The sequence below is a fragment of the Ascaphus truei genome, chromosome 2, assembly GCF_040206685.1.
Source record: "Ascaphus truei isolate aAscTru1 chromosome 2, aAscTru1.hap1, whole genome shotgun sequence".
NCBI classification, from domain to species: Eukaryota; Metazoa; Chordata; class Amphibia; order Anura; family Ascaphidae; genus Ascaphus; species Ascaphus truei.
This window is the reverse complement of record NC_134484.1, coordinates 253,296,060-253,319,592: the sequence shown is the minus strand read 5'-3', so window position 1 is coordinate 253,319,592 and position 23,533 is coordinate 253,296,060. Positions and strand designations below refer to the sequence as shown.

At 40.4% G+C, this 23,533-nt stretch overlaps 1 protein-coding gene across 18 annotated transcripts in view; it reads right to left on the bottom strand.

Moving 5' to 3' along the window:
* Positions 1-875: 875 nt before the first annotated feature.
* LOC142487216 (uncharacterized) overlaps positions 876-23,533 on the bottom strand; it is a 79,545-nt gene continuing 56,887 nt past the window's right edge. For 14 of the 18 annotated variants that reach the window (XM_075586061.1, XM_075586066.1, XM_075586062.1 and 11 more), the window contains 12 exons: positions 20,871-20,933; positions 19,880-20,016; positions 19,354-19,470; positions 16,201-16,240; positions 14,453-14,489; positions 13,263-13,284; positions 9,188-9,232; positions 8,939-9,046; positions 3,263-3,320; positions 2,625-2,855; positions 1,902-2,177; positions 876-1,129 (listed from right to left, as the gene is read on the bottom strand). In XM_075586061.1, coding sequence (XP_075442176.1) covers positions 1,050-1,129; positions 1,902-2,177; positions 2,625-2,855; positions 3,263-3,320; positions 8,939-9,046; positions 9,188-9,232; positions 13,263-13,284; positions 14,453-14,489; positions 16,201-16,240; positions 19,354-19,470; positions 19,880-20,016; positions 20,871-20,933 — 1,214 coding nt within the window. In that variant the 3' untranslated portion in view covers positions 876-1,049. The remainder of the gene's footprint in view (positions 1,130-1,901; positions 2,178-2,624; positions 2,856-3,262; positions 3,321-8,938; positions 9,047-9,187; positions 9,233-13,262; positions 13,285-14,452; positions 14,490-16,200; positions 16,241-19,353; positions 19,471-19,879; positions 20,017-20,870; positions 20,934-23,533) is intronic. The other 4 variants (XM_075586068.1, XM_075586078.1, XM_075586079.1 and 1 more) reach the window with 1 other exon arrangement.

The following is a 23,533-nucleotide window of genomic DNA, read 5'->3' as shown; positions in this document are numbered from 1 at the left end:
GCATTTGTAAAGACTATTCCAAAAAGTCAGTAGATTAGATTCTATAAAAGGGCTTATATCACTAGAAAAAGGGTTTTAAATTCTGTATAGCATGTGTATATTTTAACACTGGAGGGGTTAACCCCCTTGGCATGTAAAGGGCTAATCCCCCTTCTTTGCACTCAACCTACAGTCAGAGGCTCCAAACACAAAAATCAATTAAATTAATACAGATGGGATAGTGACATCTCTCCACCAGCACACTGCTATTTTAACATGCTACATTTTGTGCGAGCAAATTAGGAGGCAGAAACCTCTGTTTTTTGCTTTAGTGAAAGAAGTTTAAAATTATGCACCTGGAAATATACTTTTTCATACGCAAAACCAAATTTTTTTTGTCCCTCTGAATTTGGGTGTTTTTATTTACAATTTCACCCCTTTGGTTTGACAATAAAAAATAATTATAATCTTTTTGGCGATGCCAGCATTCAGTCAGAACTTTCAGCATGACCTATCTGCAATATACTGTACAAGCAATCTAGAATTGAAGGTGCCAACGTACAAAATGTTAATTTCACCTCTACTGACATATTGTGAGCAAGATTCAAAATATAGGTTGGTTTTCTGTGCTCTCTATTACAAGTGTGTTCTGAGTTTCTCAAAGACGAGTTAATCTTAAAATAGAATTGTGTGTGGCACACACCTGAAATTGTGTCACCTGTAACAAAAGTACAATATTACATGCAGTAGTGAAATGCATTCATTTAAATGTATTGCATTAAAAGCCACGATGAGGAGTTTCACTGCCGTTTTTGTCCACAATATTGCTAGCATTTATCAGTCAGGAATAGATATAAAATAAGTACTATTTTAATAAATAGTAACAACAAAAAGTGCACCTGTTACGCCATCCCATAGCCTTTATTTCTACAGCACAAAACAATACAGTTAGAATACAACAGTAAGAGAAACTTATTACACAGGTTAAAAAAAAGATTGCTTAGTGTGCAAATGTTAATGCACACAATAGGATTCTAGTATAGTCCGCGGAATATCCTTCACATTGGGTTTCAGAGATTTTGCTGCCCTTGTGCATCATCTAATGCTCCCGTTTCAACAAGCACTTTTGCAAATATTGCAAGATTCACCTCTGGAACGAACAAACAAACAAAACAAAAAAAAGCATTATATCGTAGTAATGTGAAAGCGTACAATTGTAAACATGACTTACAGCCAAGTACTCTTTTATTCTACCATTGCATATTTTATCTACTGATACATTTTAAAAGGTGAACAGATACAGGCAGCAAACTATACAGGTCAGCATACTTGCACACAGTAAAAAAAGGGGCCCCATCACCTATTATCCTTAAAACTACATTGTGAGACCAAGAGAGCAGGGCAGTTGATGCACAGCTGTGTAGTGCAAATACAGTTCTCTTTCTGATCAGGTGAGGCTAAGGATTAGTGTGAAAAATCCTGAACTCATGCAGCATGAGACTGCCAGGATTTTATTGAGCCTCTTTAGTTTGCTCCAACATCTCCCAATCCCCTGCTCCAGTCACTGGGGAACAGGTAGGGAGAGAAGCTCGAAGAGGAAGGGAAGGTAAGATTAAGCTGAGGAAGGTGGAAAGTGGAGAGATATGGATAGTGTAATGGGGAAAGAGGTATAGGAAGAGATACCAAGGCAAAATAGGGGTGGGGTACAGGAATGAAACAGATGCTGGAAAACTGAATGAGGTATGTTTGGGACGAGATGGAGGCTGGTGAAAATGTGGTGGACAGGCAACAACATTTTTTTTAAATGTAGAAGTGAGGCCAACAATAAGTCTTGGTTCGTTGGTTGTCAAATTCTGAGGCCACTCAAAATGTAATAAAGTTGGGCTATGATCATTTGCTTTAGACGTTAAACAGATACTTACCTTGAAGTGCAGGGTAAAAAGGTGATAGGGTCTTGAGGATATTTGTCACAGTGTTTACATCCTTCCCTTTAAGGAGCTCCAGTAGGTCGGAGGTAAGGACCTTGGAAGTTCTTCCAAGCATGATGTTCGTGGGCTGTGTTTCTGAAGACTGTCCATGTGAGCTGCTGGTGGTACAGGAAGGTGGATTTGCAACAACAGGATTGGTTGGGAAATCTGAGGAAGACGACGTTGATGGTTCCTCATTGTTCCACTTGGTCTTCATTTTTTTTTTTAAACCTTAAAAATAACACAATAATTATTCACATGCATACTCATAAGTTTATAAATACATATATACATAAGTACACACAGATGTTAATGAAGAAAACCACGTAATTTCCCTACTTATTTGCGATTTACAGTAGCTGCGGTCCTATAATCCTTATAATGTCCCACCCATTATGAGCTGGAAGGGCTAGTAATGATTTCTGGCTGAAAATTTCTGTACCTCTGGGTTTTTGGATATTTATTTTCAGTGTGGCACTGGTCCCCTTTAAGGTGCTAAACTGAATGATGTAGTAAGAGACTGTTTGAGCAATTACATGATGATGGAATGGGTACGGTTCTGTGTGTCTCAAGCACATACTGCAACTGGAGTATAGTCCACTAATGTGATGTGAAGATCACTCTATAGAAGAGACACTGGGGCAAACGGACTGTTGTAATCAGACAAATAACTTTTACCAGAACTACTGCTGCTTTGTGAAATCGGGTCGTATCCGGATAGGATCTCTTCAGCAGAAGCCTTTGCTTTTCCGGTTATCTGATCATCCTCTGATATCTGATCATCCTCTGTCGAACTTCCATTTGAGCTATCAAATGAAAACAGCTTTGATACAGTATACGTGGAAGAAGTGGCCGGGCCTGGTTCCTCATTGTCCCACACGGACTTCCTTTTTTGGGGGATATTAATACCTTAAAAACAAGAATCATACATTACAGATATTTAACGTTAGATAAAGAGACCTATATTCAAGACTGTTAGAAGCTACCCAACCTCAAAAAAAATAAAAGCATGGAAACACAGACCCTAACTCAAACTTTCTTGTTACCATTAAATCACAAATATCAAATCGTTATTTAATATCATCATTGCCATTCAGTAATATGTGGAAAACGTATGTAGAAGCTTACTTGTGATTTAAACACAAGAGCGATGGGCTATGGGTGAAGTTTGGAGCAATTACATTCAGAACAGCATGTCTCACAAATAATGTTTTACATCCCTTTCCAGCTACATTTTAAACGGAACTATAAAATCTAACTGAAATAACGTAACACATTTTCTAGGACTACTTTTGAACACAGAGTTGGTCAAGTACCTGAGCTTGTCTTGTGCTTGTCGGAATTCTTATGTCCATAGGAACTGGATGCCTCTACCTGCAAAAACGAGAAGAATAAAATAAGTAATGTTATATCCTTAAAATACATTGGTATCACTGTATCTTCAACGCGTTCACTGTTGTCCTCCTACAACTAGAGATGTTAGAATACTTGGTATGTCAGGGAAGTTTGAATACTTACATCTATGAGTTCTGAATGAACTTTGTCTCCTTCGCTTAATTCAGGCATCTGTTCAAATTAAAACATGCTGATCACAGTCCAAAGCAATGGAAAGCCCAAGTGCTGGATCGGTATTAAATGATAAAACAATATCCACTCACATTTGTAAGTAAGAGTGACTAGCACGGCTTGAAACCTGCTACACCAACAGGTTTTGCACTTTGCTGCATTTCATCAGGAGAGGAGCTGATGTATTAAGAAGCATGTTAATTCAATCTACATGTATTCCAACATACAATATATTCACCGATTACATACAACCTATAATGTCCCCACCATAGTAGGAGAGCATATCGGTAGTCAATACATATTCCCATGTAGAAAGAATGTAGTTCAATCCTATATATTAATTGCAATCGATCATCTCCATAACAGTTACTTTAACTCCAAGTGCTAGAAGGACTTGGCACCAGATAGACATTGCTCTTCCGGTAAGTTGAGATCGCGTGATTGTTACTCAAGCAGTCTCGTGGTCTCAAATCACTGTGGTGACACGCAAGAAAGGAGGTCAGATCTCCCTTGGAAATCGAGCAACAAGCTGATGGCATTTACTGGACATCATAAAGGCCACCAGCATGCCGGTCCAATCAAAAGTAGTGACCGGCAAAAGGGCACACTGGAGGTCAAGAGAAGTTTTAACGCGCCTAGATATCTAAATATTTTTTATTACATTATGTGAATCACATAATTCAAAAGACAGCACAAGAACCTTATACAATAAAATTGTCAACGATTTAAAATACCTGGGACTTGCTTTAGCACAGTGGCAATTTAATTTGTTTTTAGGATTTGACCGTTACCCGCAGTGCAATGTATTGCCGACCCCCTCTTGCAGCTATTGGATTAGATACTTGAATGGAAGCCCTGTGGATACGAGAACAGACTGATTTCCCCATAATGTGTGTTTTGGTATTTTTAGCGTTTCATACAGCACCTAACATGAGAATTTGCTGGAGTCTTTTCGGACTTGAGTTAATTTCAAGAATTCCTGAGAAATACAATTCCTCTTATTAGGCACACTGGGAAAAACGTGCAGGTGAGCCAAACCAAAAACATGGTAATATTAAAATCAAGGTAGAGTATTGGGACACAGGGTGGTATCACCGGGTCCAGTAGGCGAGTGTTACTTCTCATACAGTATGTTGAACATTGCAGCTTTGCTCCCTCTGTGTCAGAAAGTTACTAAGTCTACGGCCCCAGGTGCCTGCGCTGCACGCGCGCCTGCGAGGCTGGCGGCGCATGCAGCCGAATTACCCGGTCTGCAAAGAGCTGCAAGGGGAAAGACAGGGGGGCGTGACTAGGGAGTGACGGGGGCGCGGCCGTGATGTCACCCGGCAGGTTTGCCCTCATTGGCTGAACCGCCGGGGGGCGTGACCTAGCACTCCGTCGCTAGGTCTAATCACAATTTGAATGCGAGTCTTAAAAACTTGCCGCGCAGCGGGCCCGGCCCCATTGAGAGGCGGCTCTTGCCCCCGCAGCGCCCGCCAAGTTGCTCCTGATTTCCACACAAAACAGACGTATAACAGATGTTTAGTAGCTGCTAAAATGGAGTTTACCTTGACAGGGTTAGCAGGCTTGAATAATTTTTTTTATCAACAGATGCAACTAATTAAGTGAAAAATGAGTGCAAACAAAGCGCCAATAACAAAAATGTGACGAAGTTAATAACCAGTGAAATTACACTATAATACACAGTTTACAAAAAATATATATATACTAGAGCAAGTATCCTGTGAAAGTCCAATGAGCAGCCTAAAAAGTCCCACTGGGTGTCCAACATCCAGTTAGATGAATGTAAGAACTACACACCTCTCTGGTGCTTAGGATAAGGATATCACAACTGGTTGTCTGAAGAGGTGCTTGAATCCTATAAACAGTCGGATTACCCCAGGAAATAGGAGACCAAAACACACTGCAATAGTGCATTATCCTAGAACTAAATGCTGTTAACATATATCGCTAATATGAACACGGACATAAACAAGGTAAATTGGCAACGGTTAATTTTTTTGGGCGTAACGTGGACACCCTAATGCGGACAGGGAAGCCTCACTCGTGCACAGGATGGTGTCTGCTACTTCCTGGTTGTCGATGTGCGCATTTTGCGTATGCTTTCTCAAGGCTAGGGCAAGGCATTAGGGCGTCCACGTTACGTCGCGGTTCCCAGTCTCGTATCTGTCCAGCACTTATGCCGTCTGGCTTGGCTGGCGTCTAAGTGCTACTAATCCTCTGATCTTTCTGCATCCTCATGACTAGCTACATGCAGGGATACACTGTTATTCTGTATCCCCAGTAGGAGCACTGTTAGCTGCTGCTCTGCTATCTGCCTATACTGTGAGTGTCGCAGGACGCCTTACCACAGCTTTCCACAATTCCTCTCACATGTTCCAATTCAGGCAGGAGTGTTAGTGAAACATACAGAACACCTACAAGCTCATGTTGAACCCCCAAAATAACCACAACATATATATATATAAGCATATAAGTTTCACAGAGGAGTGCTACTGAGCATGGCAATATATATATTTAAAACCAGAGACATAACATAAAACACAGACAAAGCTCAGTGCACATCCAGTAAAACTTATACACGGTACAGTGCCTAAATATACATGTATAGATAACTAATAAATAAAATGGTCTTTTAGTTTAACATTTTGGCCAAATTGTTGCAAGCCCCTGAGCCCACTGCACGGCAGACCACGTTTCAAGGGTCCCTAACACTAATATAGATTCTTAATAACCTGGGCATTGCCAGGAAGAATGATTTATAATAAATCTGTCAAAATTAGTTGCAAAGTTCTAAGTCTGATTGAAGTTTTTATTAGCCTGTACATTACCAGGAAAAGCACTCTGTAATAGATTTGTCACAATCACACTGCATGCAGGCAAGTTCCCCTGAGAGTGGGAGATGCCATGGAGTGAGCTTTTAACCATTTAAATGTGGGAGGGAGTGAGCTTCAATTAGGTATGAGGTTGCCACCCTCCAATCAGCTAAGACTAGCTGAACAAGAATTATAAAACATACAGAACACCTACAAGCTCATATTGAACCCCCAAAATAACCACAACATATATATAAGCATATAAGTTTCACAGAGGAGTGCTACTGAGCATGGCAATATATATATAAATAAATATATATATTGCCATGCTCAGTAGCACTCCTCTGTGAAACTTATATGCTTATATATATGTTGTGGTTATTTTGGGGGTTCAATATGAGCTTGTAGGTGTTCTGTATGTTTAATAATTCTTGTTCACCTAGTCTTAGCTGATTGGAGGGTGGCAACCTCCTACCTAATTGAAGCTCACTCCCTCCCACATTTAAATGGTTAAAAGCTCACTCCATGGCATCTCCCACTCTCAGGGGAACTTGCCTGCATGCAGTGTGATTGTGACAAATCTATTACAGAGTGCTTTTCCTGGTAATGTACAGGTTAATAAAAGCTTCAATCAGACTTAGAACTTTGCAACTAATTTTGACAGATTTATTATAAATCATTCTTCCTAGTAATGCACAGGTTATTAAGAATCTATATTAGTGTTAGGGACCCTTGAAACGTGGTCTGCCGTGCAGTGGGCTCAGGGGCTTGCAACAATTTGGCCAAAATGTTAAACTAAAAGACCATTTTATTTATTAGTTATCTATACATGTATATTTAGGCACTGTACCGTGTATAAGTTTTACAGGATGTGCACTGAGCTTTGTTTGTGTTTTATGTTATGTCTCTGGTTTTAAATAGGAGTGTTAGTGCCAATATATATTTATGGCTAACACAGAGGGTACTGATCCCTTCATTATATATTACAGTATTTCTATCACTATCTATGCATGTTTTCTACCGTCTGCGGGGAGCTCTCTAAATTGCTCACTTATAGTGGCTATGACCTCTGATATTACTTGACACCAGGCGATTAGGGTATTGATCCCTTTATCCACATAATGGTTTTTAAGCTACCTACTTTTATATCTCGCTCTATGTAAGCATTTAGCAATTTGGTGATCTTTAAACAGCTGCCATTCACTGATATATTATGCAGTGCAACAGATAACTACACTGATTCTGCTACTGTATTTGGTTTATGATTTCCTTAGCAGATTACCTGCTTGGTATTTACATTTGGGCCACCATCTGATTATTTAGATCAGTTCTTCCAGCTCATTTTCGTGTATATTGAATAAGGGCACTGACCCTTCCTAGCAGCAGCTGCTACCTACCGACTGATGAATATACTTTCAGCGCAATAGGTAGTAAGTTATATATGGTCAGCCAATTTACTGAAGGTACAGATCCTTCTAAGACTACTATTTGCTTTAGACACATACTTGGGTCCACTTATAGGCAGCAAGATGAGCTCAAATCACCTCTGCATATGCACATTTTGCAGTAACCGAGGAGCAGTAACCCCTCAATTGCCAAGGCCACAAGGAGTCCTTTTTACCTTGACTATACAATTCTGGGTTTGGCCTCTGTAGGTTAACTTCTGTCCTGCAATTTTCCATACTTAGATCATTAGATACCCTAGCACCAACTCTAGTGCTTCATTTAGGGTACACACCGTCGACCGTCATTTTATTTACTCCATTATTTTAACGCTTATTTATTAAAGCTTTACTTTGAACTATTATCACCATTTCACTACTCAAGGTGGCCGAGTGCCCACAATTGGGGTTGCTCTCTTTATTTAGTATCTACTTATACCTAGCACAGTGGTGCACCTCCCCCTCTTTACTATGTAAGCCGAGCGAGGGTTACCTCTGTTGTAGACTTTGAGCAAGTCACAACCTTTCAATTAGAATATAAGCTCTAACGGCCATGAACTTGTGCCTAAAATTTTGATTTATATCGCTGTGAACAATGCAGCAATACAAGAAAAAAAATGTAAATCTGGGTTCACATGAATTACATAAAGTGCTTCAGGAACACAAATGTTCTGCAACGTTTTCATGGTGATTTCTTCTGTTCCCTAAATCTGTCGTAGGTACAGTATGGTTATAGTAACAATAGTAGATATTATTATAACAAATTATTTCAGACATTACCCTCTGGCAGCAACAGAGGAGAGTTACAGTAAGTGTATGCACCTTGAATAAATCAAATATTTAGTGTATTCGGATTGTAGCTTCTTGTGATCCATAGAGATGGCAACAGAGATACCCACTCCCTACGATCAGAGTGGGGTGGTGGGGAAGCACATGGAGCGTGGCCCTGTCAGGGGCGTTCCCATGAAGCACGGGAACGTGGTCCCACCAGCAACTGCGTTTCCATGACATCAAGAGGGGTTCCTGTGATAACTGGGGCATTCCCCTTAATGTGCAGGAAAACATTATGGGGAACAAAAGGCAGAAGAGGTCAGAAAAAGGGAGGCAGATAAGAAAGAGGTGGGCCGCTTCTAGAACATAATGAATGTGGAACCTTGCGACAACTTACAGGGGCTCCCTTGGAGTTCTTTAAGTAGTTCCTTAAAGAAGTATCCAGGTCCTCTGTCAGGCTGAGTACTAGAGCGGCCTCGGTCCACGAACTTATCTTGAAGGTCTCCTACAGTGTGGAAATACAAACAACAGAGTTCAACAAGATCTGTCCTGTGGAAGAATAGGAGAATTTAAAAAAAAAAAAAAAAAATCGCAGGCACACACACTTAAAAATAAACATTTGTAAATTAAAACATTGTAAACTTACCGAATATTTTAAAGCTATTGATCTCCAGTCAGTAAGATGAGGCATCTGGTAGAAGATAATTAGACACATATTTCAAAAACATTGAAAGGTGTGTTCGGGACATTAAATAACCCCTGCAGTTCCTTAAACCTCAAAAGAAAATATAAATGGCCACACCAGAACCCAATGATGGAGGACCTGGCTAGGACACGTAATGAACCCAGAAGATACTGCACTCTATCATTTTCTCTTGGTAGGGCCCATTCATTAAAGTGCAAAAATGGTGTTACTGTGTAAAAAAAAAAAAGACAATATAACACAGAAACATGTCACGTGTTCATTCAGCAGTCCCAAACCCTGAGAAAAGTGTGAGAAAGACTCTGTGCTGCGTTATCACTCCTCTCTTCTTACACCAACACTGCTTATCATGAAATCAAGGAGAGCAGAGAAATCCCTTGTACCGCACTCTTAAATACCCTAAAAAATGTCAGGTTGATGGTACAGTTGATAGAATATTACAAATATTTTTTTATTATAACCCAAGGCTAAAAAATTGTGAACACATACATAGACCGTCGCAGGAACTAATAAAATAACTTAAGTGTGAGGGTGTATACGCAGACCTAAAGGGCGTGTGTGTGTGTATATATATATACACCTAATACTGAAGAACTCATTTATTACTCAATTATATATAAATTGTTAGTCCAATAAAAAAGGTATCACCTAATACTGAAGAACTCATTTATTCTGCACTATCGCAACTGGACTAACACGGCTATTTTCTGATATATATATATAGCAACTGTAAATATTCAGTTATATTATATATATATATATTTATTATATACACACACACACACACACATCTGCTATGGGCTTGCTATTGTGAAATTTGAAGCAAAGAATACTGTGCTGAATGACAACATAAGGCTAATTGCTCACAATAAGTAAGCAGTAAAGAGTTCCCTGATGTTCATTAGACCACTACTGGGCTGTAAGGTGTTAATTCAGATATCTGTGTATTCACAAGTGCCACTTGTGTGATGTTTGCCGGTGTTCACGGTTTCAAGGAAAAGGATTTTCTAAGAGACAATTATAAATAAATGCCTTTCATTATGGAGTTCCCGGTAGGGAGGGAAATATAACCACCCATTTGGTGATGTCCAATTAATTATATCCAGCCAGGATAGTGGTAGTGGTTTAAACCTCTATTTAGCTGGTTGCACAGTGTGGCAGTATCACTCTGCGAACGTGCCAAATGATTCTCTCAGAGTTATCTTTCCACACTAGTGACCCGCATGCTGTAGGCAAATTACTAGAAAGAGTTCTAGATCTGTTTTAAACATTTGCCCAGTTATAAAGTACATTGTGCCTGATTAATAAAGTGACAGCATTACAATGATCCTATAGTTTGAATAAGTGCTACCTTTGTTCACCAACACTAGTTAACCTACTCTGCGAGGTGCGATGTAACCAAATAAGAATCATATATGCATACACTAGTTGCATGTATAACTCTTATTTGAATAGATCTCTGCTTCAGTTTAAAGGGGCAATCCGAGCCATATTTTAGTGTTTTTTTCCCTTATTTTTTTAATACAGGATTGAAGCAGGTGGTCGCAGGAGCTGAACCCCATTCATTTCAGCTACCCGAACCCCCTGCTTCCGGAGATACTTAACTCTGTAGGGGGTGCCGGTATTTCTGCAGTTTTACGCTTCCTCGTCACATGGGCCAATAGGAAGCCCGTACCTGATGATGTCACAGCTTCCTATTGGCCCACAGGGAGCTTTGAAATGCAGACATATAGTGAACCCCAGAGTGGCTACCGGCACCCACTACGGAGGTAAGTACCTTCGGAAGCAGGGGGTCCCCGGAATTGAAATTAACAGGGTTCAGCTCAAGAGATCCCCTGCTTCAATTCTGGATTTTAAATTTTTTTTTAAACTGCCGGGGTTTCGCCTCTTTAATCGGTTAACTAGTGTCTGTGTTATATAAGGAGAGAGGGGGACACATTCCATAGTCTCTCTTTTGACATGAAAACAGCATCCAGATGAGATTTTTTGAGTAGCAATGTTTTGCATAGATAATTCATACGGGCTGCTGTTTTCATCGATCTTGTACAATTCCAATGAGTTGACCACTACGTCTCAATGTGCAATGTATTAAATCCCAAACACCACACCGTAATCCAGGCTAAATGAATTATAGATTATATCTGTTCTACAATGATAAAGCATAAGAAATACAAATTGTTTTTCACTGGTGCAGTTGGCGATTAGCACTATCACATCATTAATTAAGGGAACTCCTTTTTGGCATTTTTTTTTGTAAAGTCATGACGGAACACTTTAGGGATGATAGAGAGGCATCTATAGATGTGAGTACTTTACTCACAATTGGTTGTTTTGGGGGTTTCATTCATCAAACCAGAACATGAATCATAATTTCAATTATTGAATCCCCAATATTTACTAAATGGTGCGAAAGTAATAAGGCACTTTACAGGCTGTGCAACAGACTGGCCACGGGTGACCAACTCCAGTCCTCGAGACCCCCCAACACGTCAGGTTTTCAGGATATCCCTGCTTCAGCACAGGTGGATCAGTGACTTAGTCGTAGACTAATATATATATATATATACATGTAGAAGTATCAGTACCGTGTTAGCCGAGCTTCAATAATCAAAAAATAAATAGATGATACCGTTCTGTGGCTAACGAAATGCCTTTATTTGTGCGAGCTTTCGAGATACACTGATCTCTTCTTCCGGCGATGTTACAATAGATGAAGCAAAAGCTATACTATAAACAGTGTCTCTTGGAATGTTATCTGTGCTGTTCCTTCCCCCGGTGTGGATGTGTTTTATGGCTAGAGGTGTCAAAAGGTTACTGAAAGCAAGTGATGTAAGAGTGTGTATGTGTATCAGTGTGAATAAAAATGAGTGGCCCACAGTATATGCAGTGCTTTACACAAGGTGTGTGTGGAGTGGGAGTGGATATAAATGGTGTGGGTGGGTGTGGAAATGTGAGAGTTTGTAGCACAACTAAAAGTGTGTGTGGATACTATGTGGTCCCTATTGGTGTATATGGATGGAAAAATAAGGAGTATTAGTTGTGTGAGAGACAGCTGTGTGTGCATACATATAGCACAGTATGTACAGACATGGCCTTTAGCGCTCATGGGAAGAGAGTTCGCTAGTGTCAGTAATGACTCATAAAATTTCAATCTCTGTTTAGGCCACTGCTAAGTGTCCCGAACAGTTGCATAAATTTATATTCATGCAACCGTCTCTTCAAAGGGGATTTTACTAGACGGCACAGAGCCGTAAACTGGGATACCAGGGTTGAAATGATATATAAGTCAAAGTCACCCTTTTATCCAAGTTGTTCATGTTGTTCATGCAAAGTTCTTCATGGTTGAAAATATGAAATTAATATTGGTGCGGTTGTTGTTGTTGTGTTTTTTTGTTTGTTTATATATATATATATATATATATATATATATGTAGAGGTATCAGTACCGTGTTAGCCGAGCTTCAATAATCAAAAAATAAATAGATGATACCGTTCTGTGGCTAACGAAATGTTTTTATTTGTGCGAGCTTTCGAGATACACTGATCTCTTCTTCCGGCGATGTTACAATGAATGAAGCAAGGATAACTTAAAAACAGTGTCTCTTCGAATGTTATCTGTGCTTGTCCTTCCCCCGGTGTGGATGTGTTTTATGGCTAGAGGTGTCAAAGGGTAACTGAAAGCAAGTGAAGAAAGAGTGTGTATGTGTATCAGTGTGAATAAAAATGAATGGAGAGCCCACAGTATAAACAGTGCTCTACACAAGGTGTGTGTGGAGTGAGAGGGATATAAATGGTGTGGGTGGGTGTGGAAATGTGAGAGTTTGTAGCACAACTAAAAGTGTGTGTGGATACTATGTGGTCCCTATTGGTGTATAGGGATGGAAAAACAAGGAGTATTAGTATGTGTGAGAGACAGCTGTGTGTGCATACATATAGCACAGTATGTACAGACATGGCCTTTAGCCATGAAGAATATATATATTCTTTGTACTTGAAGAATAATTAAAAAGAAACCTACTTTGTCTGGCAGGACTTCGAGCCTGGAAAAGAAAAACATGTGGTTAAACCATGAGCAGTCATACAGTCAGTCAGGCTTCTGTATGAACATGAGCAGGCCTATAGATTAAATGATATGAGTATATTTCTATGGAAGATTTAACACTGAGTGCTGGAGAGAACGGGGCATCAGCGTGCCACAGCCCCTCCAGCATACTAAGAACATGTGATGCTCTGGAGCGATCACATGACTGAGACATGAATGATTATGATGCAAATGGCAGAGGAGTCATCTCCTCTTCCGTCCCGGCCAGATCACATTCTGTGCTTCGTAGGAGCGCAGAACGCAATCTTCTCAAGGAAACGAGCAAATTAGCTGCTGCGTCATGGGGCCCTCGTATTTATATATATATTTTTTCAGACCACTTATTTCTTGTATGTGTTTCCTTTTAAAAGGTGCAATCCAATCCTTCTCCCCCCCACCACCACCCCCCTTTCATTTTTTTTCCGTACAGGATTGAAGCAGGGGGTCTCCACAGCAGAATCCCATTAATTTCAACTCCGGGGACCCCTCCTTCCGGAGATACTTGCCTCCCAAATCGAGCTATGTACTGGTACAATGTGGCTTTTAACTTGACAAAATTCCCTAACATACAGATGCTTACACAGAGCCACTCAACTGAACTATGCAATGAGGAACACTGCATGCGTGACACCTATAGACATGATACATGAATAAGTTCAAATACTTGGAAAGCTTTAATGGTGTAGGGTGGTGCATGCAGAGGTAACGACAGGAGACTTGCGTTTGGACAAGTAAACGTAGGCTTTTATTCAGCCAGAGTTCAGCAACACAAAACACAGCTTGTAAAAATCCATGTACATCTAACACACATCATAGTCAGTGTGTCTCTGCAGTCTTTGAATCCTCCCTGTGGGCTGTAAACCTCTCAAACCTCAACTAACCCAAGCTGGGTTTGTTAATCCTCCTGCCTCCTCCAGGCAGGGATAAACTTCTTGCTGGCCAACACCCAACCGCTCTAGCGGTTGGTAACAGGCTTCCCCATGTGGCCAAAAATATTTGAGGGAACCTTTTAAAAATGTTCAGCCCTTTAACTGGACTAACATGGGAGTCTATATCAGTAATTACAGTAATTAAAAAAAACACTATTAAACATGTTAGCATGCCCAATATTCCTAGAAAATACTTACATTGGATCATTCTCCTCATCAAAATTTTTGAAAAAATCTAGACAGAAAGAAAAACTGGTAGTATATTGGATATAAATTGTACACTTTTACCAAAGAGGCTTAATTACTAAGCAGGTGTGTGTGTGTGTGTGTGTGTGTGTGTGTGTGTGTGTGTGTGTGTGTGTGTGTGTGTGTGTGTGTGTGTGTGTGTGTGTGTGTGTGTGTGTGTGTGTGTGTGTGTGTGTGTGTGTGATTACTTTACATCTTATTTATTTGATTCAAGAACCCTATTACTGTTCCCAGAAAAGCTTTAACATTGGGAAATGTATGGTCTCCAAGACTCTGGCAGCTGCTCTTTTCCCAATGTTGGAATAAGCAAAGGGATGAAGTATACCAAAATAAAGTTTGCAAATGGTGTGATTTTGTACATAGATCAAATAAGTTTCCAAGCACAGTATCAGGCTATTGTTTTGATATCAAAGTATTTAATGCATTGCGATAGACCTTACATTATTTATTTACCAACTTGTACATGTGGATTTTTCTACACTATAAATGAGGGGTATACTGGATTTTCCCTTTGCAAACTAGACTCCTGTTAGGTGTGAACAGGTCATCATTACTCAGTCTCCTTAATGCATGCCTCATAAAATGTAGTATCCATTTATTTCGTTTTGAGATTTTCAGATCAATTTCAATTGTAGTTTTTGATTTTGTGTTTCGATTTGCTCATATTTGTTTGATGTATTTATTTTATTAGATATTGGTTATTGTATGATCCAGCTTTTGCTTGTTTAAGTACTCTTATCTCTTTAATGAGGGGTTTATTTATTAATGGTCTATTTACTAATGTCAATTTACTTTCGCTTGGCACCCATGTGATTGTGCCTTTGATAAAGGGCCATGTTGTGGCATGAAAAGCGGTAGGTATTCTTTTAGCTTTTTCATTCTTGCTTGCTTGAGATGTTGCTACAACAGTATTGATTTTATGCTTGGATTTGGGCAAGCCCCAGGAGCTGCTGCATCTACACCGCAGACCAACTGGAATCTGTTACCGCATACTGCACGCTTGTTCCATTGCGGCAATGAGAAATAAAGCAAGGCTGACCATCTGGAGTCCAAGAGAAATTTTAATTATAGGGCAGAACCACCCCAATCTCTGATGTTCCAGCAGTTTTTGCAAATTAAAAGTTAGACACAGTGAGATGGCGGATGACCATTGGGAACATTATCTCACTGGTTTCTTTTTATATTGCCTTATTTGTAATTATGTCCCAGAATCCTCAGTTCAGGTAAAATGGGGGAAATTGACAGAATGGCAAGGCTGCTGCTTGGTACTTTAAAAAGTTCCCACTTGGACATAATTGAAAAGGAGCTAAATATGTGTTTCCTGAAAAAAATTTTTTTCAATATTTCTTATGAGTACATTCAAAATGTCTCAGACAGGTCTGCAACCCTGCTTTTCCCCATAGTCACTCAGCATACAATGATCCCACTGCAGCCATGGTTGCTGGGTAATGTTATGCAAATAAGCACTCACAGTGTGTCACTTTTTGCTTTTTATCTATTTTAACATAGGATCTGTGTACCTTTCTCTTCCCTTAAACAATATCTTTAGGTTTGTTCATTGTTCATTTACATGTGTTAATCCGTTCAAGAGCTCCATATCTGGTCTATGTTATACATTTATAATAATAATAATAATAATAATAACACTATTAACTGTATATTAATTACATTTATAATCTATTAATATTTTTAAAACATACCTACTGTATAGTGCTTTTCATCTGAATACAGGTCCTTAACCTAGAAGACAAAACACATATTTCTCAGAAATACTTGGTTACTGTACATCCTGTATAATAGAGCAGGGGTGCAAGATTATCTGCGGGGGCGCAGGGATACAGAGGCCCCGCGCGCTTCCCGAAAGCACTTAAATTAAATGTCGGGGAAGCGGTGAAGGCCTCTGTAAACCTCATTTACCTTGGTTCAGCCGGCATCTGGAGATGCGTGGGTCGTGTGACGTTGCGTTGCTATGGCAACTTGACGTCATGATGCCCAGACGCCGGGAACCAAGGTAAGGGGGGGGGGGAGGGGGCGCGGAGAAGACAGCCGGCAGGGAAAAAGACTGCGCTCCCCTGTTATAGACAGTACAAAAATATTGATTGGCATTTGGAATATCAGTTTACAGGTACAAATGTCTGCCTAGTCATATACACTAATATCTCTCTCATCATCATCCCCTTCAGCCCTTGTCGATTCACTGCTGGACGAACTCATCCACAATGATCTTCCAGGTAATGCGATTAGAAGTCTCTCTTCTCTACGTTGCTCCAACAAATGTTCTAATTTCATCCCCCCCATCTTACTTTTTGCCGTCGTCTTGGTCTTTCATACCCCTTGGAATCCAGTCGAGTACCATTTCTGTCCAAGAAAGGTAATTTCTGCAATATGTCCAGCACAAGGTCATTTTAATTTCGTAGAGTCCTAGTTTCACATCCATACATGAGCACAAGCAGGATGCAATGGGCGAACACTTTCCTTTTGAGGCACATTGTGGGTTCCCTGGCAAGATTGTCTTTTTGGCGCTCCATCTCCTCTTCATTCTCCTATTGAGTTAATTAGAGAATTTCCCATCCATTGATACTTGATGTCCAATGTAAACAGTCTTCGACTTCTTGATTTGCCTGATTTTTAGGCAACATGTAAAGTGTTTTACAAGTATTTCCTCTACATCTTCCCCAGCTTCTTTCAAGATTTCAGTTGTACTGTTGCGGCTAAGCTTAATCTAAAGCTTAAGCGCAATTTTCTGTGCCTTTTTTTTTCGGCGCCGAAATTGGCCGTGCGACAGCCGCATCTCACTGCCTCGCGCGGCCGTTTCTCCAATCAGCGCTAATGGCGCTGAATAGAAGCGCCTGCGGCGCCGAAAAAAAACAAAAAAACCTGCGTCTGCACGGGTTTTAAATTACCCGCGGTGGCGGCCGCTTTAGACTCAGGGAGGCCACCACTGTAATTCCATCTACCCCAGGAGCCTTCCCATTCGTCATAGATTTTATTGCCTTTGCCACTTCTTCTGGAAGGACGCATGGTACATCATTGGTGGTTTCTTCATGCTCTTCCTCTGCTGGATTATGTCCTGTGTTATCTGTATTCTCGTCCAATTTCATGAAGACGTCCTCAACTCTCTTAAGGAAAAGTGCACAGTCTTTTATTGTTGATCCAACGTGTTGTTTGAGTGCTTTTGTGATCTTCAATTGTCATCCTCCCCATATCACAGTTAAAGTGTCCAAATGCATTTTGAGCTAGCAGAAGTGATCTTTCTCTAGTACAAATTCTCTGCTGTTAATCTTGAGGTTCTTGATATTGATTGTTTTAATCAGTGTCTCTCCATCTTCGCATTCAGATGTAATATGCAACTAACCAGTGATCATTCTCTGTCAAAACATTTAAGGATTGTGCAGTCTTCAATTACGTTTCTATGTAGCTAGAATATAGTTTATTTCGTTATTTATTTCATTGCATCCACTCCATGTCCATTTTTTAAATGAAACTTCTTTGCTCGGCACCTCCAGAGTTTTCATGGGAAAAAATTCTTACCTTGTAACGAACAACCGTAGCGCGGGTGACGTCACGCTCCTAATGGGCGCATACCCGTCGCACTCGCAAAAAAACACCATTCCAGGCTGCACCGAGGTTAACACTATACGCATGTGCAGAAGAAGAGGTTGTGGGCCATGATGCGCATGCGCAGAATCCAATAGTCGCTTTCCCACATTCGCAATACAGCCACTCAAGCGAAACACCTACTGCGCATGCGCACAACAACTCTCATGCCCTAACGGCTGACAATGGGCATGTGCACAATCGTATACCAGGTGTATGCACGCGCACACCGCCGTACAGCTTAATGTGCACGTGCGCGATACTGTGTTCGCTGCGTCACGCCCACAGTCAAAGGCTGCTCATCCTTTCATCGCTTTCACAGCAGTACCGGTGGCTGTGAAAGCCTGGCCGTGCACCAAGTCGCCCCTCGCCACCTCCTCACATGTGCAGAGACTGCTTGCCCTCTTTCAACACACTTCATGCTCCTCTACTTATGCTCATGCGTGCGCACACTGACTAACACACACACACACACACACAGACACAAGGAATTCACAGTTACTATAAATATAGAAGTGCAAATAGCTAAAATACACGTTCTAAGTCAAACTTCTTTGCGTTTTGGCACTGAAATTGTGTTTTGATTTTCAATTAAAACCATCACCATCACAAATACAATTTTTGTCTTTTGTCACAAAGAAGTTTCACTTAAAATGCGCACGCTCGGCACATGCACTTTGTATTTGTATTCTTCTTGAAGAATGAATTCATGATGTTGACGTTTTAACATTCTGTAAATTCTACTAATCTGTTTTCATTACTGTTGAGATATACGAACACACACGTACAATTCATGGGTTGTTAACTAACATGATTCACCTATTGGATACAAAAGTTGACCATCTGATGTACTGCAAGTAACCGTTAGGACAGAATTAAAGCAGGTGTACTAGTGGCACAAAAAGGTTGGATTTGCATTCTTGAAATTCAGACATAAGAACTTTTATATGGACAAACTAACGGTATAACAGATTACTGCAGACTTACTATCTAAAGGAGTGCCAGTCGGCTAAATGTATGTTTTTCAATCGTGAGAGACTATAGATGGCAGAGGGATTAAAATATGTTTCAAAAGTATAAAAACAGGAGGCCAGCAGTACTGCAGGATAGGTGATCTACAGACAAACACTGAACACATTTCAGTGCTCACGGTAACAACATGAGAGGAGACCGGCGTTCTTTTGTGTTATACTTGGATAATGGAGCTGCTGAGGAGCCGCCTTAGAAAAATAATAATGAGAAGTATGCAGACTTACTTTGATTTTTGAAACCCCTTCAATTTTCTCTATTTCTTTCGCCAGACGTTTTAGCGTGAACTTGTGGGATTTGATTCCTAAGCGACATGCTGTGTATCGTTTCTTGTGCGCTCTCATCTGCAATGCCACCAGACACAATGTATAATGGGAAAGCAATGTTCAAGATCCAACAGTTTGCAGAACCCAGTGCATATAAAGATGTTAGCAGTGTGTTCCAGCCTCCTGTGTGTTATACCAGACAGAAAAGACCCTGGGCATATGCTCATCAGTGTAGATTGTGTATTTCACATACAGTGGTTCGGATAGACAAAGTTATACAAACTACTTGTTCACTTAAATCTTGAACTGAGTAAGTAGCAATGCTAGTTTGCAGGTTTTGCTTGGCTTTAGAATAAGATTCTCTCCCCCCCTCCATATTCATCACAAGAGTTTGAGAATCCAACTTTTAAACTGGAGGAAGATTAAGAAGAGATGCTTACAACATTTGAAAGGAATGGGGGAAAGCTTTAAAAAAAAGTGTACCCACCAGATATTTTTGTATGTGCTTTACGCCAGTTAAATGTTGCATCATGCAAAATAATTTCCCAGAGACGAGGCACGTGTAGCACTTGTAGACACATATTTTCCAATGTCTCACATTGAATTGTGTCACATGTTGTAAACCTTAAAAGAAAAAACAAGGAAAAGTGGCACAAGCCCTGCTTAAAACGAACTCGGAGCAGAGTGAAGCAAAGGCTGATCCTAAACATTGGCGGATTTAGACCCCCTGGGGCCCGTAGGCACAAAGACTTTGGGGGCCTTACCTCCAGGTGGCCTTAATTCTGCAGCGTTGCATCGTCAGGTGACGTTGCATCATCATGGCAACGTATCACCGTGGCGTCATTTGACATCGGGCCACCATGACAATGCAATGCTGCTGGAGGAGGGCCACTCCAGAGAAGGTTAGAGACGCTGCACACACAGGCACACGTTACCTTATATGTAAGCCGCCAAACACGTACACAACAGTTTACAGACCGCCAATATCACATAAAACCAGAGTGTATCTGACAGATATATATTAAACTTTGGCAGGAAGTAGTCCCTGCCTCAAATTTAAACACTACGTCTCTTCTGAAAAGAGCAACTGGAAAGCGTGCAACTCCAGCTTGACCTATATTTGTACCAGAAAGGGTCAGACACAATGCAGGAAAGTGTTTTAATTCATGCACAAGGCAGCCTGTAGTGTAGTCACTGCAGTGTGAAAAACCCCATACAACATTGTATATCCTAGCCCCCCCCCCAAGAATACAAAATACATGTGAAGCAATAATATCTCTGAAGGGCTCTGGTTATTAAACAAGCTTTTTTTGTAGAGCTACAGCATTAAGGAAGATAAGAAAAAATGTAAAAACAAACATCTTGGTGTTAATTATTAACAGGGAATTGTTTTTGCTCTCGCTTCAATGTATTCAGAGTTTTGTTACGTACCTCCCAATACACCCTTAACATGAGCTTGTATTTAATAATCAACTTACCAACTAAAGGGTCCCTTCTATTTGGATCTTCAATAAATTTGGTGATGGTTTTATGCGCCTTCTCTAAAACAAGCAGATATTTATAAGAATTGTAAAACATTTAAGATGGTGTGTGTGTGTGTGTGTGTGTGTGTGTGTATGTGTGTGTGTGTATACTCACACAGATAGATGAAAGATATTACAGATGAGGGCACTCAAACACTTAGTGCCTCCAGAGTTTTGGTATTTTCTTGTAATCTAATACTGCTAATCTCCATTTAGATAAATGAATTTTGTCTTGCAGCAAGTTGTAGAATTGTGGATGGAGGTACTATATCCCAGGAGTACCAACATAACTGTTCCGTGACCAGAACACAAAGCTCTTCCACTATAACAATATCAAAAAGTGATACGCTGTACCTCAACATACCACAATTGAAACTTGCCTTTACCTATGAGATTATGGTGTATGTTGACTTTACCTCAAATCTCTGTTAATCAGCCTCTATGCCCTTGCATTACCATTTCTAACTTATTAGAACTGGGGTTTATCATACATATGCGACACAAAGTTTTCACTGAGGGTATATAGAGGATAAATTGGGTGTTGTCACCTAGTCAACCGAAGTGTTAAATAAATACACTTCATCTCTCTCTGAGAATATATATATATATATATATATATATATATATATATATATGAGCCAGACATACATGTGTGTATGTGTATATGTGTATATAGGTAGTCCTCGCTATCCAACGTTTCACTTTACAACGAATGGCATATCCAACGCTTTACAATGCAACCCTATGGGCCATTTTCCGGCGCCAGAATGCGTTATCTAACACTGATTAACATGGGACTCATTTAACAGCGGTTTCACTATCCAACGCTTTTCCGTTGGATAACCAAGAACAGTATATATCAATCACGAAAAAGAATACTGCATCAAATCAAACCGACAATATTATATGAAGTCTAAGTCGAAACAGAATGTTGCCTATTAAAATAATAAGCGGCCTCTGTCAGCGGTGCTAGAGGGAACAGAGATATGTATATAAACCACAAAAGAAAAAAGAAACCCTCACGGAAAGCACTCAGACAATGTACCAAAAATACTGAAAAAATTTTTTATTGGATAAATTGCATCAAGAACTCCAAACAACACATATCACACAAACATAATAAAAAACATAAACTGACTGAAAAAAAGCCTACCAACTGAACTCAAAATAAAGAGGACAAAAATAAAAGGAACTGACACCATTGGACAGGGACACGTGGAGAAAAACCCCCTTATAATCAAAATAAACCAACACTTGGGGACAAAGTATTTTTTCAGTATTTTTGGTACTGTACATTAATGTCTGAGTGCTTTCTGTGAGGGTTGCTTTTTTCTTTTGTGATATATATATATATATATATATATATACACACATACACACACTGTAAAAGACAAGCACAAAATACTTCCACATTGCACAGCCTCTGTGGTGGGCCGCGTGTTGCTGTTACCAGTGTCTCCATCGGATGCAGCTTTCACACCAGAGGTCCTCTGACGGAGTGAGCATTGGACTTACAAAATGCGTTGTGTGTATGTGTATGTGCATCAGGCAGTGGAGCCCCTTCCAGCAACACTCCTCACATCGGATAACCAACGATCCCCGCCCCCTCTCACGTCATCATACCAGGGACTCAGAAGTACCCACCTGAGAGCTACATCCGACTGAAACGCAGAGAACAGCACCACACGGGTACACCAGAGAGGCTGTTACACTCCGAGACAGACGGACGGATGGACCACCAGGACTGCTGTGTTAAAGATACCTTACTACATGCTCCAAAGAAGATAGATCTCGAGAGTGTTCTCATTTTGATTTCTTCGTTTTAAAACCTAATAAAGAAACGATAAACGTATCGGGCAATATGGAGGTGTTTCTGCGCTTGTCTTCTACAGAAAACACATAAAAGCTGGATGGTGAAGGGACCATCACAAGCTGCAACCAACCACATTCATTTACTAACCCTACATGAACCAATATTCCAAATAGGAATTTTTCTAGTTGACTTACTGTGGCGAGAAAAAAAGTTTGAGAACCCCTTAAGATTTTCAAATATTCTAATTATAAGGATCTCCCAATATGGCTACCGAGGCAGGACATCTGCCCCTACCAACATGGCTGCCGAGGCAGGAAGTCAGCTTCCTTCTGAAGCAATTGCCTACACCTGTCTGCTCCCTTTATAAGGATTCATTACCCTCCCCTCCTTGCCTGTACAAGGTTCTGTTTCCATGGACTCCTGCTGTAACCTTATCCTGTCTGCCTTGTTTCCCCTTGTTGCCAATCCCAGTCTGATCACAACCAACCTGCTTTCTCCAGCCTTGACCTAGGATCTGTGACCCCTACTACTCTGCCTTCTCCAGCACTCACCCCGGAACAGTGACCTCGATCATCCTACCTTCTCCTGCCTGAGGACCCAGACCTCACGTTTCTACTCTTCAGGATTCGAATCCCAGGTATGGGTCAGTCTCTACTCTCCACCTAGCGAGTCTGTCTTCTGGACAGTACACAGCGACGTACACAACCTTAACACAAAACTAAGTCCTAATAATAAAGATAACCTGATCAAACAAATGACACAAAAACATAATTGTGACGGTGAGGGGGTAACCAGGCTCACTAGT